The sequence below is a fragment of the Somniosus microcephalus genome, unplaced genomic scaffold (genome assembly GCF_052327205.1).
Source record: "Somniosus microcephalus isolate GS21.2 unplaced genomic scaffold, FLI_Smic_1.0 scaffold395, whole genome shotgun sequence".
Lineage (NCBI taxonomy): Eukaryota > Metazoa > Chordata > Chondrichthyes > Squaliformes > Somniosidae > Somniosus > Somniosus microcephalus.
Window position 1 is genome coordinate 78,408 of NW_028225582.1, and position 19,876 is coordinate 98,283.

Below are 19,876 nucleotides of genomic sequence, written 5' to 3' on the forward strand. Positions count from 1 at the left end.
GCAAGGAGTCTTGCGATTAAGGCAGATGAATTGAAGGTGTTGATGAACACATGGGAGTATGATATTGTTGCTATCACAGAAACATGGTGGAGGGAGGGGCAGGACTGGCAGCTCAATATTCCGGGGTATAGAAGCTTTAGGCGTGAGAGAGGGCGATGTAAAAGAGGATGGAGTGTTGCAATATTAATCAAGGGGTCAATTATGGCTGTAAGGAGGGATGATATCTTAACAGGTCCCTCTAATGAGGCCATATGGGTAGAACTTAAAAACAAAAAGGGGGCAAGCATTTTGTCGTGCGTGTACTATAGGGCCCCAAACAATCAGGGGGAGATAGAGGAAGAGATATGTAGGCAAATCTATGAGAAGTGTAGAAATAATAGGGTAATAATAGTATGGGATTTCAAATTCCCCAATATTAACTGGGATAGTCAGAGTGTGAAAGGCTTAGAGGGAACGGAATTCTTAAAGATAATCCAGGAGAGCTTTTTGAGCCAGCATGTAGAAAGTCCTACAAGAGAGGGGGAGGTACTGGACCTAATTCTGGGGAATGTAGCCGGGCAAGTGGTAAACGTTTCAGTGACCATAATTCACTGAGATTTAAGGTAGTCATGGAAAAGGTCAGAGAACGACTGGAAATTAAGGTTCTAAATTGGGGGAAGGCCGATTTTAATATGATAAGGCAGGATCTGGCCAAAGTGTACTGGGATCAGCTACTTGTAGGAAAATCCACATCAGAGCAGTGGGAGACTTTCAGAATGGAAATAGAGAGAATACAACGCCAACATATCCCTGTAAAGGTGAAGGGTGGGACCAATAAACCCAGGGAACCCTGGATGTCAAGGGATATACAAGAATTGATTGGGAAATAAGGGAGGCTTTTGGTAGATACAAAGGACTGAAAACAGTGGAAGACCTAGAGGAGTATAGAAAGTGCTGGGGGGTACTTAAAAAAGAAATTTGGAGAGCGAAGAGGGGGCATGAAAAGACACTGGCGGGCAAAATAAAGGAAAATCCCAAGGAGATTTATAAATATACTAGCTGGAGTGCCCGGCGGTGCCGAGGCTCTTTCGAGGGCATGTTGTTGTTGGAAGAGAGAGAGAGAGAGCGCGCAACTAGGGGGGAAGAGAGAGCTCGACTGGGGGGAAGAGAGAGAGCGACTGGGGGGAAGAGAGAGAGCGACTGGTGGGGAAGGTGGCCCGATGGACCCCTGCGAAGGAAGGAAGAAGGAAAGTTCTCCCTCCCGGTCCCACCCCCTCACTCTTTCCCTCCATGTCCCACCCCCTCACTCTTTCCCTCCCACACCCTCTCTCTCCCTCCCCCGTCTCTCCCTCCCTCACCCTCTCTCTCCCTCCCCCTCTCCCTCGCTCCTCCCCCCACCCTCTCTCCCTCCCTCCTCCCCCACCCTCTCTCCCTCCCTCCTCCCCCCCACCCTCTCTCCCTCCCTCCTCCCCCCCACCCTCTCTCCCTCCCTCCTCCCCCCCACCCTCTCTCCCTCCCTCCTCCCCCCAACCCTCTCTCCCTCCCTCCTCCCCCCACCCCCCTCTCTCTCGCTCCCCTCCCCCTCCCTCTCTCGCTCCCCTCACCCCACTCTCTCTCTCCCCTCCCCCCACCCTCTCTCTCTCCCCTCCCCCACCCTCTCTCTCGCTCCCCTCCCCCCACCCTCTCTCTCGCTCCCCTTCCCTCACCCTCTCTCTCTCCCCTACCCCCACCCTCTCTCTCTCCCCTCCCCCCACACTCTCTCTCTCCCCTCCCCTCACCCTCTCTCTCTCCCCTCCCCCACCCTCTCTTCCCTCCCCCCACCCTCTCTCCCTTCCCTCTCCCTCCTTGCCCCTCTCCTCTCTCCCTCCCTGCCCCTCTCCCTCTCCTCCCTCCCTATTTCTCTGTCTCTCTGACTTCTGTTCCCCTCTACCGCTCTCAGTTTTTCTTCTGCCGTTTTTTTTCTGCGAGCTCGCCGGCCGCTCAGGCTCTGTATAGAAATCATCTTGGCGCTGGTGCCCGATTTGCTACTCCAGGCCCCGCCATCTGCCCACTCTCCGGGGCAAGGTAAGAGCCGGGCTCCGGCCCCACACCCACACCGGCAGGAATCAGCACCCGGGGAAACCACCCGCTGCCTAACGTGAACAAAGACCCTCCTCACCTGTCATGGAGTTGATGACTCCGAAAGCAGCCACTGTGACCCGGGCCTCTTCCCCCGCGCATTCAGGAGGCACGGGAAAGAGAGAGAGAGAGACAGACTGGGGGGAGAGAGTTAGACGCTGCCGCGCTCCTGCTCCGCGGAGCTCCATGCCGCCACCGCCGCACCAGCCTTTACTAAGATGGCGGCGATAGTGGCGCTCGGCTGAGGCCCGCCCCTCCAGCCTTCACGAAGATTGCGGCGATCGGGGGCCGCTTGTTGACTGGGGCCGGGAGGTGCCTAGCTCGGGCGTGGGTGCGGAGGAGAGGCCGAGGCTTCGAGGCCTACCTGGAAAAATGGGGAAATGCAGGAAAATTAATGAGATTAGATAAAAGATTTAGAAAGTAATTAACTTTTTTAAAAAACAATATGTGTTTTAAAAGCAACTTTTTTTTTAAAGGTGCAGAAAGCGGGAAAAAGAAAGGAAAAGTTTGGAATCAAGATGGCGGTTCAGACCGATAAGGCCCGCCCACACATGCACCGATTGGTCGACCGGCAGGTCATCGAAGCGTAGGATTGGTCAATCGTCCCGTCACTCGATCGTAGGAGGGCCCGGCCGCTCGCGCCAGGGACCCGGCATATGATTGGTCGACCTCGAGGTCACTCTGTCGCTAATGAGCGGATAATGAGATGCTAATGAGCCGAATTTTGAACGTTTTTCGGATACCGCGGGCGCGATTTTTGTCCGGCCAAAACGTAAATACCCTTACGACCGTTTCGGAAAGGTAAGCTTTCTTTCGACGTAACGCACGCGTAGGTACGCTCTATAACTTTCTAGCGCATAGCCGGACAGACGCACACGTGATGACAGACAGACAGAAGGACAGACAGACAGAAGGACAGACAGGTAGACAGACAGAATGATCCGTTTATATATAAAGGGCAAGAGGATAACCAGGGAAATAAAAGGGTAATAATAGTACGTGATTTCAAATTCCCCAATATTTATTGGGATAGTCAGAGTGAAAGGCTTAGAGGGTGTGGAATTCTTCAAGTGCATCCAGGGACCAAAGTGGCGATCTGTGTGTAGAGTTGGAATAGTTGTAGGTGAGGTTATAAATGAAGATTTTGCATCTGTGTTCACTATGGAAAAGGACGATGTAGGCATAGAAATCAGGCAGGCGGGTTGTGATATACTTGAACAAATTAGTATTGAGAGGGAGGAGTTACTAGCTATTCTAGCGGGCTTAAAATTGTACAAATCTACAGGACCTGACGGGATGTATCCCATGCTGCTCTGTGAGGCAAGGGAGGAGATTGCAGGGGCTCTGACACAAATTTTCAGAACCTCTCTGTCCACAGGGGAGGAGCCAGAGGACTGGAGATCAGCTAACGTAGTACCATTGTTCAAGAAGGGTAGTAGGGATAAATCAGGGAATTACAGGCCAGTGAGCCTAACATCAGTGGTTGGGGAATTATTGGAAAAATTTCTGAGGGACAGAATTAATCTCCACTTGGAGAGGCAGGGATTAACCAGGAATATTCAGCATGGCTTCGTCAGGGGGAGATCATGTCTGACCAATCTGTTTGAATTTTTAAAGGGGGTGACTATGTGTGTGCATGAGAGTAGTGCAGTTGATATAGTCTACATGGACATCAGGAAGGCTTTTGACAATGTCCCACATGGTTGACTCGTCAGGAAGTTAAGAGCACATGGGATCCAGGGCAATTTGGTACATTGGATCCAAAATTGGCTTAGTGGCAGGAGGCAGAGGGTGATGGTCGAAGGCTGGGTCCTTTGCTGTTTGTAGTGTACATTTATGATTTAGATATGAATGTAGGAGGTATGATCAGTAAGTTCGCAGATGACACGAAAATTGGTGGAGTGTTAAATAGCGAGGAGGGAAGTCTCAGGCTACAGGACGATATAGACGGGATGTTTAGATGGGCAGAATGGTGGCAAATGGAATTTAACCCTGAAAAGTGTGAGGTGATGCATTTTGGGAGGGCTAACAAGGCCAGGGAATACACAATGAATGGTAGGACCCTAGGAAGGACAGGCTCATAGGGACGTTGGTGTGCATGTACATAGATCCATGAAGGCAGCAGGACAGTTAGATAAGATGGTTAAAAAGGCATATGGGATACTTGCCTTCATTAGCCGAGGCATAGTATATAGGAGCACGGAGGTTATGAGGGAACTGTACAAAACGCTATTTAGGCCACAGCTGGAATACTGTGTGCAGTTCTGGTCACCAAACTACTTTTAGGGATGTGATTGCATTGGAGAGGGAGCAGAGGAGATTCACTAGGATGTTACCTGGGTTGGAGCACTTCAGTTATGAAGAGAGACTGAACAGGCTGGGGTTGTTTCCTTAAAGCAGAGCAGGCTGAAGGGGGACCTGATTGAGTTGTACAAAATTATGAGGGGCATAGATAGGTTAGATAGAAAGGAACTTCTCCCCTTAGTACAGGGGTCAATAACCAGGGGGCATAGTTTCAGGGTATGGGGCAGGCGCTTTTGAGGGGATTTGAGGAAAAACTTTTTCAACAAGTGTGTGGTTGGATTCTGGAACTCACTGTCTGAAAGGGTGGTAGACGCAGGAACCCTCACAACAATCAAGTAGCATTTAGATAAGCACTTGAAGCGCCATAGCATACAAGGCTAAGGACCAAGCGCTGGACAATGGGATTAGAATAGACAGGGCTTGATTGCTGGCTCGGACACGATGGGGCGAAGGGCCTCTTACTCTGCTGTATAACTCTATGACTCTATGACAAGTGGCAGATGGAATTTAATACAGAGAAGTGTGAGGTGATGCATTGTGTCAGAAGGAACAGGGAGAGGCAATTCACATTTAATGGCACAGTTTGAAAGAGTGTGCAGGGACAGCGGGTCCTGGGAGTTAACGTGCAAATGTCCCTGAAGGTGGCAGGATATAATGAGATTGAGATATTGAGATATATTGAGGTTAACAAAGCTTATGGAATCGTGGGCTTCATAAATAGAGATGCTGAGTACAAAAGTAGAGAAGTTATGCTGAATCTTTATAAAGCGCCGGTTAGGCCACAACTAGAGTATTGCGTCCAGTTCTGGTCACCACCCTATAAGAAGGATGTGAAGGTCCTTTCGAGGGTGCTGAGGAGATTTTACCAGAATGGTTCCGGGGATGGTGGATCTCAACTACAAGGACAAGTTGGAGAAGCTGGATTTGTTTCCATCAGAGCAAACGATGCTGATGGGTGATTTGATAGAGGAGTACAGGATTATGACGGGTTTGGATAGGCTAGCTCGAGATAGGCTGTTCCCACTAGTTGATGGTACAGGGACTAGGGCACACACATATTTAATATTTTTGGCAAGAGATACAGGCAGAACTTATATTTTTCTGTAAATTATGTTTTAATTCTTTAAATGCTCAGCATTGCTTGTCTACCATCATAGCTTTTAAAGTAGTTGCCCAATCTGCTTGTGCCAACTCGCCTCTCATAACTACGCAGTTTGCTTTGTTTAGATTAAGACCCTAGTTCCGGAATTAACTAAATCACTTTCAAACTCAATATGAAATTAAAACCATATTATGGTCACTCTTCCCTAAAGACCCCTTTACTACAATGTTATTACTTAACCCCTTCTCATTGCACAATAATCGATCTAAAATAGCCGGTTCCCAAGTTGATTCCTCAACATACTGATCAAGAAAACTATCTTGTATACATTCCATGAACTCGTGCTCCACACTGTTACTGCAAATTTGGTTTACCCTAGTCCGTATGTAGAATAAATTCACCCATGATTACTGTATTACCATTGATACATGCACCTCCAATTTCCTGATTTATATTCTGTGCTACATTGGACCTATTGTTTGGGGTCCTCCAATATCTATTTCCATATCTCCCCACCACTTTTCTGACAGTTTATAGGATAGAGCTGGCGGAGCACAGATAACCTAACATAACTAGCTGAAGGTTCTGTCATTTTCCTGTGAGTCGAGGGCACACAGCAGGAAGGATAGGCAGAAAGGAAAAGGAAATGGGGCCGCTCTGTTAATAAAGGATGAGATCAGTACAATGGTGAGAAATTATCTTGGCTCGGAAGATCAAGATGTAGAATCAAATAGGGTGGAAATAACGAATAGAAAGGGAAAACAGTCACTGGTGGGAGTACTCTATAGGCACCCTAACAGTAGCTACACTGTAGGACAGAGTATAAATCAATAAATAATGGGGGCTTGTAAGAAAGGTACTACAATAATCATGGGCGATTTCAATCTTCATATCGATGGGACAAATCAAATTGTCAATGGTAGCCTTGAGGACAAGGTCATAGATTGTATTTGGGATGCTTTCTTAGAACAGTACGTCGTGGAACCGACCAGGGAACAGGCTGTCTTGGATCTGGTAAAGTATAATGACACAGGCTTAATTAATGATCTCATAGTAAAGGATCCTCTGGGGAAAAGAGATCATAACATGATAGAATTTCACATTCACTTTGAGGATCAGAAACTTGAGTCTGAAACTAGTGTCTTAAACTTACATAATGGAATGAAGAAAAAGTTGACTAAAGTGGACTTGGAAAATAGATTAAATGGTAAAACGGTAGATAGGCAGTGGCAGACATTTAAAGAGATATTTCATAACTCTCAACAAATATATATTCCATTAAGAAAGAAAGAATCTACGAGACAGAAGGACCATCCGTGGCAAACTGAGGAAGTTAAGGATGGTAACAAATTGAAAGAAAAGGTGTACAATGTTGCAAAGATTAGTGCTTGGCCAGATGATTGGGAATTTTATAGACACCAGCAACGGATGACAAAAAAATTATAATGAGGGAGAATATTGATTATGAGAGTAAACTAGCAAGAAATGTCCAAAGAGACAGTAAGAGCTTCTACAAGTATATAAAAAGGAAGAGACTAGATAAAGTAAACGTTAGCCCCTCAGAGGATGAGACTGGGGAATTAATAATGAGAAGCAAGGAAATGATAGAGACTTTGAACCAAAAATTTGTATCGGTCTTCACTGTAGAAGATACTAAAAGCATCCCAATAATAGTACATAATCAAGGGGCAAAAGGGAGGGAGGAAATTCAAAACAATTACTATAACAAGAGAAAATGTGTGAGACAAACTATTTGGACTAAAGGCTGTCAAGCCCCGTGGACCTGATGGCCTGCATCTTAGGGTCCTAAAAGAGGTGGCTGCAGTGAAAGTTGATGCGTTGGTTGTGATATTCCAAAATTAATTTGATTCTGGGAAGTTCCCAGTGGATTGGGAAACCGCAAATGTAACGCCCCTATTCAGGAAAGGAGGGAGACTGAAGCCAGGAAATTTTAGGCCGGTTAGCTTAACATCTATCATTGGGAAAATGTTGGAATCCATTATAAAGCGAATAGTAGCACGACATTTAGAAAATCATAATATAATCAAGCAGCGTCAACATGGTTTTATGAAAGCGATATCATGTTTCACAAATTTATGAGTTCTTGGAGGATGTAACGAGCAGAGTGGTTCAAGTGGAAACAGTAGATGATTGTATTTGGAATTCAAAAAGGCACATAAAAGATTACTGCACAAGATAAGTGCTCACTCTGTTGGGGGTAATACATAAGCATGGATAGAATATGGGATAACTAACAGAAAACCGAGAGTCGGGATAAATGGGTCATTTTCAGGTTGGCAAACTGTAACTAGTGGGGTGCCACAGAAATCAGCTTTAACTATTTACAATCTATATTAATTACTTGGATAAAGTGGCCGAGTGTTGTGTAGCCAAATTTGCTGACTATACAAATATAGGTGGGAAAGCAAGTTGTGAGGAGGACACAAAGAGTCAGCAAAGATATATAGATAGGTTAATGAGTGGGCAAGAATCTGGCAGATGGAGTATAATGTGGAAAATGTGAGGTTATCCACTTTGGTAGGAAGAATAGAAAAGCAATATATTATTTAAATGGAAAGAGACTACAGGATGATGCGGTACAGAATGATTTGGGTGTCCTCGTACATGAGACACAAAAGATTAGCATGCAGATACAGCAAGTAATTAGGAAGGCAAATGGAATGTTGGCCTTTATTGCTAGGGGGATGGAGTATAAAACTAGGGTAGTCTTGCTCCATCTGTACAGGGCATTGGTGAGACAACATCTGGAGTGCTGCGCACAGTTTTGGTCACCTTATTTAATGAGGGATACACTTGCATTGGCGGCTGTTCAGCGAACGTTCACTATGTTGATTCCTGAGATGAAACGGTTGTCATATGAGAAAAGGTTGAGCAGGTTGGGCCTACACTCATTGGAGTTTAGAAGAATGAGTGGTGATCTTATAGTAAAATATAAGATTCTGAGGGGGGCTTGACAGGGTAGATGCTGAGTGGATGTTTCCTCTCGTGTGAGAATCCATAGCAAGGGACATAGTTTCAGGATAAGGGTACGCCCATTTAAGACGGACATGAAAAGGAATTTCTTCTCTCAGAGGGTCATGATTCTTTGGAATTCTCTACCCCAGAGAGCTGTGGAGGCTGAGTCAGTGAATATATTCAAGGCTGAGATAAACAGTTATATGAGCTACAGGAGAGTCAAGGATTTTGGGAAACAGGCAGGAAAGTGGAGTTGATGCCAAGATCATATCAGCCATGATCTTATTAAACGGCGGAGCTGGCTCGAGGGGCTGAATAGCCTACTCCTGCTCCTATTCTTTACATTTTTATGCTACCCACCTACAGCTCCTCTCAGTGTCTCCACCCGAACTCGTTCAATAATCTCTGGACCCCACTGACACGGCCCCTTCCGTGTCCTTCCCTGGTAAATAAACCCCTCTCTGTTACATTTGATGAAAAATTTCACCCTGATTTCCCTTCTCAATCCTCACTTCAGAACTTCAGTTGATCCGTTATTAAATACTTGTAGACTGTGAGTCTCTTTCCTTCATTAGTTTATTGTATTCTGTTCAATGTTTGGATCAATATGTCAACATCCTATATCTCATCCCCCAAACAATACATGTCCAACTCTCACGCCCTTTCCTCTGTCTTAATTCCTGGCATATATAACCATATTTCTAATTCTCCTCAGTAACATCAATGTTGCAAAAAAACTCTTTCTGTGGTCAGCTGACTAGAACTTCATAGAATATCCAAGATACCCTGCCCACGCTCCCATACAATAACGGTGAAACTCCTCTCCAATAACAGTCTGCCCCTCTCCCAGTGAACACAATAACCCAGATAACTTGCCCACGGTCTGATACAATAATAGTATACTTTTTTATAGTAGTATCATAGTATGATACAGCAGAGAAGGAGGACATTTGGTCCATCGTGCCTCTGCCAGCTCTTTGAAGAGCTCTCCAATTAGACCCAGTCCCCTACTCTTTCCACATAGCCCTGTATTTTCCCCTTAAAGTAGGTATATAATTCCCTTTTGAGTGTTACTATTGAACCCGTTACCACCACCCTTTCATGCAGTGCATTCCAGATCATCATAACTCACTGCATTAAAAATTGACGCCTCTGGTTCTTTTACCAATCACTTTCAATCTGTGTCCATTGGGTACCGACCCTTCTGCCAGTGGAAACAGTTTCTCCTTATTTACTCTATCAAAAAACGTCATTATTTCGAACACCTATCAATTCTCCTCTTAACCTTCTTTGCTGTAAGGAGAGCAGCTCCAGTGTTTCGAGACTCTCCACATAACTGCACTCCATCATCCCAGGTTCCATTCTAATAAAACTGTTCAGCTCCCTGATATCTTGCCTTGAATATGATGTTCAGAATTGAACACACTACTCCAGCTGAGGCCGAACCAGTGTTTTACAAAGGTCTAACATAACACTGTGGCTTTTTTACCCTATTCTTTTAATAAAACCAAAGATCCTTACGCTTTTTAACAGCATGCTCAGCTTCTCAACCAAAGATGCATGTAGGTGTATTTGTAATTAGATGTCTAGAGTACAGGGCAGGACGGATAGTTTAACCATCAGACGAAAAATATCACCTTCATAGGAATCTCCATGTTCAGTAAATATATAGAATTAAATGAGGATTTGAAACTTTTATCCGCCATTGTTCATTTTCAAGCGCAGTTTCCATTAGCTGAGTTTTAATTTCAAAACAAACCTCTATTGAAGCTCTGAATTAAATTTCGCAACAGTTTACTGAATAGTGGAATCGGATTGAGCAGTTCCTTTTATGTCAAATCAATTAACATTAGGAACAAATTTACGGCTGTTTTAATTGAAGCTGTTCAACAGAAACACAAGGAAACACTGCGGGTACAAACTGAAACACTGAGAGTGAAGACTATCCTAATAAAGGAGAAGGTTAAGATTTTCCGGCTGGTTGATCGATACGCTGAGCTAACGGTCATTTCTACTGTTCGAGATCGGACACTTGTAGAACCGGAACTGCTGGCAAGAGGCCGAGACCATGAAGAGTGGAGGGAGGAACATCTCCGGAGAGAGCTGGAAAAAATCCGAACTGATCAATTGTTCCACAGCAGTTTTTCCCAGAGAAAATCCAAATCTGGGAGTTCAGGAGCAGTGAGCGGAGTCCCGGGGATTGGAAAAACAACAATGTTACAAAAGATTGTTCATGACTGGGCCACTGGGAAAATATACCCACATTTTCAATTTGTTTTCAGCTTTAAATTCCGGGATTTGAACTCTATTAACTGTAGAATAAACCTGAGGATTCTGATCCTGGATCTGTATCCTTACTTTGGGAATATTCTGGGAGAGGTCTGGAAGAGCCCAGAGGGTTTGCTCTCCATATTCGATGGTCTGGATGAATTCAAGGACAGGATCGATTTTGCTGACAATCGGAGAAATACAGAACTTCAGCACATGTGCACAGATCCCGAAGACTGGTGTGAAGTGTCTGACATTGTGTACAGTTTAATACAGCACAAGCTGCTCCCAGGATGTTCAGTGCTAGTGACCAGCCGCCCCACTGCATTACATTTATTGGAAAAAGCTGAGATCAGTTTCTGGGCTGAAATCCTGGGATTTGTGGGTGAAGAGCGGAAGGAATATTTCAACAGGTTTTTTGAAGATCAGACGGTGGCAGCAGTTGTTTTCAAACACCTGGAAGAGAACAAGATCCTGTACACCATGTGCTACAACCCTTCCTATTGCTGGATCCTCGGGCTCTCACTGGGTCCCTTCTTTACACAAGGAGGCAGGAAACAGCAGCGAGTTCCCAAGACCATCACCCAACTATATTCCTACTATATTTACAACATTCTGAAAAACCACGGCCGAGAGATTGAAAGCCCCCGTGATGTGTTACTGAAGATGGGTGAGATGGCCTTCACAGGAGTCTCTGAGAAGAAGATTGTGTTTAGAAATGGAGATTTGATCAAATACAATCTGCAACCTTCCCAGTTCCTGTCTGGGTTCATGATGGAACTTTTGGAGAGAGATGTTTCTGTCCAGAGCGTGGTGTACACATTCCCACACCTCACCATCCAAGAGTTTGTAGCCACACTCGCACAATTCCTGACTCCAGATCCCGGGGACATCCGGAAACTGCTCACTGAAGCCCACAGCAAGGAAGATGGGCGATTTGAGATATTTCTCCGTTTTGTTGCTGGTCTCTCCTCCCCACAGGCAGCTCAACACTGGAGGAGTTTTTGGGTCCATTTCTTCATCAAACCACATGCCGAGTGATTGATTGGGTGAAGGAGAAGATTGAAGGCCAGATTGGGAACACGGAGAGTGAAGCTGGTAAAATGAAGCTCCTGAACACATTGCACTACCTGTTTGAATCTCAGAATACAGGACTGGCTCGGATCACAGTGGGATCTGTGGGAACACTTACATTTAGTGGCTTGACATTGACCCCGATTGACTGTGCGGTCCTGTCACATGTTATTGGACTCTGTGATACAATAATACACCTTGATCTGGAGAACTGCTCCATTCAGTGTTCAGGACTCCAGCGATTGGGACCCATACTGCACAAATGCCGGGTGTTGAGGTAACTGTTAATTTGTCTCTAACTGTTGGGTGGATTGTAGAACAGTCACGGATTATGTTGTTGCTCCGTATTGAAGGGAAACGAGCAGTTCAGTTAAACCTGAGAGAAGCAGGTTCAACACAAATATGCCTATTAATAACAGGATCGGTTAGTAATTCCCAACGTACTGTTAAATCAAAAATGGATCCTTGTGAACAAGTCGGGATTTTACAGTCTTTATCCGATCAGCAATTACAGGTCACTGAGAGTCTGATAATTTAATTACAATAAGCCTTATTTGAAAATGTTGGACGCCTGAATGCAAATACAAAATAGAAGCCAGCAGTAAAGATCAAATGAATTATAATATTTTCCACATCCATCATTTTAACCAGAAACAGGACAGAAACCCAAGTTTAAACAACTAACAATTACATATTTAATCCAATAGAGTCTAGGAGGTGTCTTGTCATCGGGGAGTTTTCCTGGATTGGGAGTATTTGGGAAACGAGAATTCTTTCAGCTGTTAATGTTTACAATTATTCACATCCTGAATATTAAGAAAAGAATGACATTCAGGATATTAAATCTGCCAGGAAAAAGGTTCCAATCTTATGTGTTGTGTGGTAGTAGGCCCGGAGTACAGACACACACCGGCCAGTGGGATAAACCAGGGGCAGTAAACCTGGGAATTCCCCATAATCCGCCCCCTTGGTATTCGGCCCCACTCGGAGGGGGAACTTCCGAAATTCCCCAGAACTGTCGGGCCAGTTACACTGTAAATAAATGTAGAGTCAGTGTAATGGGGAATAAAGTAAGAGTCTCCCCTCCCCTATAAACTAGGGGCTCAGGGACATTTAAAACTTGTAACGGGACAGAATAAATTTTGCTTGTTACATAAAATCCTGGGTGCCGATTATAAGGCAGCAATTAGCGCCGTTTCACAATATAACTCACCCCGAGTTATTATATAGAGTAATATAATGCACAGACTATAAAGTATATGGAATCACTGCTTTATCAATTAATTCCGGGAACATTGGCCCTTTCCCATAAACACTGGAATTTAAGGAGCAGCAGAAATGAAACAAATTTCCCCAAGCATGACGGGGCCGGTCAAAGGAGGCTAATTCTGATCATGAGGGAATGAAACCGGACTGAGGGACATTTAAAGGCTTCACACAGACAGTACTTTATTTAATGGCCCAGAAATTCGGGTCGCGGGCTTCCTGCAGGTGCAAGCCCCCGATCTGCACTTACCTTGCGCGCCGGCCGTTGAGCTCTGGGCCGCCGTGGAATTCCGTTCCAGGGCTTGGTCCAGCTGCCGGCGTGCAGTGCTTGTGTATTCCAGGGGCGCAGTTAGTTTGATGCATCCCCTGGGATCACGTGGGCCATGGGGAGCCATTCGGAGCAGGGAATTCTCCATTCATAAATCTGACAGGAAGTGCTGTCAAGACTTATAAATACTACGGCCCCAAAATAGCACTAAATCTTCAAATACATTTTTTTAAACCACATTTTTAAAATCAACTATAAATGACATGAAATAACTATTTTAAACAATAATTTAATTTTTTGATAAAAGTAATTTTATTTTCTAATGGGGCTAAAAATAAACTTACCTTGCTTTAAAGTATTTAAAAATAATAAACCTGTGGAAAAAATGTTTTAATTTTAATTAATTTACCACTTACCTTATAACAAGCAGGCCTTACGCCTGCTTTTTACATGTCTAACTTCTGCAGGCTTACCCTACCGGGAAAACCTGTAAAAAAAAAATTAAGTTCGAGGCGCACCGCAGCCTCCCCCGCGCACACGTTCGACCTCTGAACCCCTTCGTTCAGAGGAACGGAAGTGCCGGTATCCCGCGCATGCGCATTGCATGCAGGGAACCGGCACTTCCATTGGGCCTACAGGTGAGTACCCCTTGCGTACTCACCCGTGGAGAGCCGAATTTCTGCCCAATAAATACATTTACTGACAGTCCCTGAATATATGTGCAGTTGGACAGAGTGAGATTCATTGTCAATAACAGGAAAACCGGGTTATTAATTTCCTGAAGAAATCTCAGTGATTGTTCTAATATCCGAGAGAGAAAATATATCCGATCCAGGGTTTCATGCAGTTTGCTTCTCCCGCTGTGTGTTTAGACTGAAGGAAAATAAACTGGGAGATTCTGGAGTGAAGCTGCTGTCTGCGGCTCTGAGGAACCCAGCATGTAAAGTACAGCAACTGGAGTAAGTACCAGACTGTTTGAGATTGTGTTTATCATAACTGGATGTCTGACAATGTACAATATTATTACTATCAGTAATATTGTTATTAATAAACATTAGGTATTTACTCTGATTCCTGTTATTTCTCTCTCTGATCCCCAGTCTATGGGGTGTCGGTCTTACAGCCTCTTGTGCTGGGGATCTCGCCTCCGCTATCAGTACAAACCGGTCAGTCACGGTTCTGAAACTGAGTTTTAGTAAACTGGGAGATTCAGGACTGAAACTACTGTCTGTGGCTCTCAGGAACCCGGACTGTAAAATACAGGAACTGGAGTAAGCAAGAGACAGTGTGAGATTGTGTTTATAATAACTGGATGTCTGACACTGTAAATTATTATTAGGATCAGTAATAGTGTTATTAATAAACAATATGGATTTACACTGATTTCTGTTATTTCTCTCTCTGATCCCCAGGTTGGTTGATGTCGGTCTCACAGGTTCTTGTGCCGAGGACCTCGCCTCCACTCTCAGTACAAATCGGTCACTGACGGTCCTGAAACTGAGTAATAATAAACTGGGAGATTCAGGAGTGAAACTACTGTCTGTGGCTCTGAGGAACCCGGACTGTAAAATACAGGAACTGGGGTAAGTAGCAGACTGTGTGAGATTGTGTTTATAATAACTGAAAGCCTGACACTGTGCATTAGTATTAGTAGCAGTAATAGGGTTATTAATAAACCCTGATTCCTCTTATTTTTTCTCTCTCTGATCTCTGGCTGGATAATAACGGTTTCACAGATTATTGTATCGAGCATCTCACTTTCGCTCTCAGTACAAACTGGTCATTGACGGTTCTGAACCTGAACAAGAATACATTTGGAGATTCAGGACTGAAACTACTGTCTGCGGCTCTGAGGAACCAGGACTGTAAAATACAGGAACTGGGGTAAGTACCAGACTGTGTGAGATTGTGTATATAATAACGGGATGTCTGACACTGTATATTAGTATTAGTGTCAGTAATAGTGTTTGTATTACTTGTTGGGGATTTACTCTGATTCATGTTATTTCTCTCTCTGATCACTAGGCTGGATAATATCGGTCTCACAGGTTCTTGTGCTGAGGATCTCGCCTCCGCTCTCAGTACAAACCGGTCATTGACCAAGCTGGACCTGAACCATAATAAATTGGGAGATTCTGGAGTGAAGCTACTGTCTGCGGCTCTGAGTAACCGGGACTGTAAAATACAGCAACTGAGGTAACTACCAAAATGTGTGAGATTGTGTTTATAGTAACTGGATGTCTGAAATTTTAGATATTTATTATAATCAGTAATTTTGTTATTAATAAATACAAGGTATTTAATTTGATTCATGTTATTTCTCTCTCTGATCCCCAGCCTGGGTGATGTCGGTCTCACAGATTCTTGTGTCGAGGATCTCGCCTCTGCTCTCAGTACAAACCGGTCACTGATGGTTCTGGATCTGAGATCAAAGTCCTTCACAGACAAATCTGTCTCCGCCACCTCTTACTGACCTGCAAAAGTCTGGAGCGTATCGTGTGAGTGTTTCTGTTAATGTTTAATGCAAAAAATAATGCGTAGATGGGATTCAGTCAATTTTATGGGTAATATTTGTCTGTAATTATTGAAATATTAACCCCAGTCTGCATGTGATTTACACTGTTGTGCAATCTGATTATTTCCTTTTTAATCTTTAATCTGTTTCAAGCTGTGGAGAAATCATTTCAGTTCACATGGAGAGAGAAACCTCGAGTCACTACGGGGATCCAGACGTGGACTGAGAGTGGAAATCTGAACATTTCAATTGATGACCATCGCTGCTCTCATTATGTGGCCATTTTGGGCGAGTTTTCTGCCCCTCCCCTTTAAGCGGCCATGCTCTGGGTTTAAATCCTATCAGCCCCTTTAAGGGTTTGCAGCTGGAGTTCAGCTCGCGTCATCTCCCATTGTGAGGTCAGAGGCCCAGCCATAGGGTCAGGAGACTCAGCCGCCCGGCCCCACAGCACTGCTTCTGCAGGATATCTGGGGCTGAATGTTCCTCAGTGGGACACTGGGGAAATGCACAGATAGGAAGGACCCACGGTGGGGCTCAGTCTGGGCTGAAGTGGGACACTGACAATTGCACTCAATATTCCTGGGTGTCTCTCCCAGTGAGGAGTCGAACTCTGCAACAAGTGTCCATTTGTACAGTGAGTGTCTCTCCCAGTGACGTGTCGCACTCTGCAACAAGTGTCCCTGCGTACAGTGAGTGTCTCTCCCAATGTGCAGTCGGACTCTGTAACAAATGTCCCTACAAGCCTCCGAGATCTCTCCACTCCTCTGACCTTTTGCACATCCTCGATTTTCATCGCTCCATATTGGCGCCATGATTTCAGCTGCCAGGGTCCTAAATTCTGGAATTCCCTCCAGAATCTCTTCGCAGATCTACCTCTCTCTCCTCCTCCTTTAAACGCTTCTAAAAACCTATATCTTTCACGAAGCTTTAGTTAATCTGTCCTAAAATCTCTTTATATGGCTCAGAATCATTTTTTTCTGATAATTGTCTTGTGACGTTTCAATACTTTAAATCCGCTCTATAAATGCAAGTTATTGTTGTTTTCCCTGTGTTTTGTTAATAAAAATCCACCGCTTTCTTCAGCTCGCACCTGGTTTCATCGCTACTTTCAAAAAACTGGTTTCATTGTATCAAATTATTAAATCAGGGTTCCTCTGAAGTACATCTCACTTTCTCCAAACGACACTCTGGATGCGACCTGTCGGTCTAATGAAGCGGGTGGTCTTTCACGGGAGGCTGGATATACAATTTACACAAGATGGTGAGACTGAGTGTCAGCAAAAGAGCGCAGCTGGGACTCTAAAAATGGAGCCCCATGGGCAAAGGGAAATGGCCGCCATGAACCTGCCGCAAAACGGTCAACATCACCCTGCAGCAAAATGGACCCCATCAATCTGCTATAAATCATCAAATCATACAGGCCATTCGGCCCATCCTGCCTGTGCTGGCTCTTTGAAAGTGTGATCCAATTAGTCCCTCTCTCTCCCCGTAGCTCTGCAAGCTGTGTCTTTACAAGGATACAAGTACAATCTGCAACTCGCTGCAGAAAAAAAAATCCTCCTCATCTCTGCTCTGGTTCTTTTGCCAATTATTTTTAACCTGGATCCTTTAGTTAGCCTTCCTCCTGACCTGGAAATAGTTGCTCCCTATTTAATCTATCAAAACCACTCAAATGACCCCCATGTCCCCTCAAAGTTGTCTCATCACTCTGAAGCACAAGCATTATTTTGAAATGTCCATCCACGGGGTCACGTTTCCAATTTAAATTTACTCTCAGCCCCTGTTCATCACGCACCGAGTTAACATATTTTTGTCACATTGCAGGCCTGGGTACTTTAACCCCAGTCTTTAACCTCTTCAAAACACAAGGGCCACAATCAAACAGCAACTTGTTAACCCGTTGTAACAATACCAGGTCCCAGAGAGGAAAATAAACCCCAGGTCATAAACAGCCAGAACATAGGTGGGCCCCTTTTACTAAAACCTGTGGAGGAGGCCTCGTTCAATCCGCTCTGGAGGAGGCCTCGGTCAGTCCCCTCTCATTGAGGACACAGTCAGTCCCCTCTGGAGGAGATCTCAGTCAGTCCCCTCTGGAGGAGGTCTCGGTCAGTCTCCTCTGGAGGGGGTCTCGGTCAGTCCCCTTTGCAGGAGGTCTCGGTCAGCTCCCTCTCATTGAGGACTCAGTCAGTCCCCTCTGGAGGAGATCTCAGTCAGTCCCCTCCGGAGGAGGTCTCGGTCAGTCTCCTCTGGATGCGAGCTCTTTCATTCTCCTCTGGAGGAGGTCCCGGTCAGTCCCCTCTGGAGGAGGTCTCAGTCACTACCCTCTGGAGGAGGTCTCAGTCACCCCCTCTGGAGGGGGTCTCGGTCTGCCCCCTCTGCAGGAGGTCTCGGTCAGTCCCCTCTGCAGGAGGTCTCGGTCAGTCCCCTCTGGAGGAGGTCTCGGCCAGTTCCCTCTGGAGGAGATCTCGGTCAGTCCCCTCTGGAGGAGGTCTCCGGTCATTCCCCTCTGGAGGAGGTCTCGGTCAGTCCCCTCTGGAGGAGGTCTCAGTCAATCCCCTCTGGAGGGGGTTCTCGGTCAGTCCCCTCTGGAGGAGGTCTTGGTCAGTCCCTCTGGAGCAGGTCACGGTCAGTCCCCTCTGGAGGAGGTCTCGGTCAGTCCCCTCTGGAGGGGGCTCTCAGTCAGTCCCATCTGGAGGAGGTCTTGGTCAGTCCCCTCTGGAGGAGGCCTCGGTCAGTCCCCTCTGGAGGAGGGCTCGGTCAGTCCCCTCTGGAGAAGATCTCGGTCAGTCCCCTCTGGAGGAAGCCTCGGTCAGTCCCCTCTGAAGGAGGGCTCGGTCAGGCACCTCTGGAGAAGTTCTCAGTCAATCCCCTCTGGAGGAGATCTCGGTCAGTCCCTGCTGGAGGAGGCCTCGGTTAAGCTCCTCTGGAGGAAGCTCTTGTCCAATATTCCTCTTGCCCAAAATTTTCATTCCCTAAATCTTTTCGTGGCAATTTTCAAAAATAATCTGCACTAGATGGCAAAACTAAATTGAGTAAAACAAAGTACAATTTGTAAAGACACAGCACGGGTCCAGGCTCCCTCTCTCTCACTCAGTTATATTGGCAATCTCTCAGAAACACCATTTACCATCCAATCCCAGTTATAAACCAGAGGAACTGAAGAATTAATGAATGCTAGAGAAGAAAGACGTTGACGAGACACAGGAGAAACAAGACTGAGAGGTTTTTCCTCCAGAGTGGGGCTGGTTTGAATTGGGGCTCATCCACCCTTGGGGCCCCCAAACTGGACCACACCCATCCAGCCATCAGCCCACATCGAAACTCACCCACCCAGCTACTCACCAATCAAGACAGAACCCTTCATGGGACCCACCAACCCAAATATTGCCCCACTCAGTGATCCACTTACCCAAGGTCCAACTAATCGAGATACAACCCACCCAGAGACACATCCACCCAATACCACACCACCCAGAGACCAACCCATCCAAAGACCCACCAACCGAGACATCCTCCACACTGGGACTCACCCAGCCAGGTGAGCAGTTTTATACTGCATGCTAGAGCTCCTCCCCTGAGCCTTTGACAGGTTGGTATATCGCTCGTGTATGCCCTGTCTTTCTGCCCATTCTCTAGTTAATCCGGACAAATGCTGTCCAGTTTCGGACTGCTTTGCCCACGACCTTTCCAGGGACCTGTTTTTTGATTTGAAACCTTAATATTTGTTGTGAATATTACTGCAGTTTGATATAATCCTAAGCACTGATCCCACTCGCAGGCCATACACAGGGCTTGCCCAAGAACATCACCCGGTGAGACAGATCACAGCTCACACCAAACCACAAGGACCGGGCTGGACGGAGCAATTCTGATGTGTGACAGACTCCTTCCCCATCCACTCCACTTCCTCCCTCCCCTGCTCCAAATCCACCTGTGTGTATTCCTTGTCTGGGGACATCGCCTCCGCAACCCCCACCCCCCGTCACCTGCTCCAAATCCCCCTGTG

General features: G+C 45.7%; 1 protein-coding gene across 1 annotated transcript in view; it reads left to right on the plus strand.

Moving 5' to 3' along the window:
* Positions 1 to 16,110, plus strand: part of LOC147081777 (NACHT, LRR and PYD domains-containing protein 3-like) — a 28,041-nt gene extending 11,931 nt beyond the window's left edge. The window contains 10 exon segments of the mRNA XM_085980678.1: positions 10,362 to 11,735; positions 11,738 to 12,098; positions 14,228 to 14,314; positions 14,456 to 14,626; positions 14,768 to 14,930; positions 15,061 to 15,239; positions 15,381 to 15,551; positions 15,693 to 15,805; positions 15,808 to 15,851; positions 16,024 to 16,110. Coding sequence (XP_085836804.1) covers positions 10,362 to 11,735; positions 11,738 to 12,098; positions 14,228 to 14,314; positions 14,456 to 14,626; positions 14,768 to 14,930; positions 15,061 to 15,239; positions 15,381 to 15,551; positions 15,693 to 15,805; positions 15,808 to 15,851; positions 16,024 to 16,110 — 2,750 coding nt within the window.
* Positions 16,111 to 19,876: the final 3,766 nt, after the last annotated feature.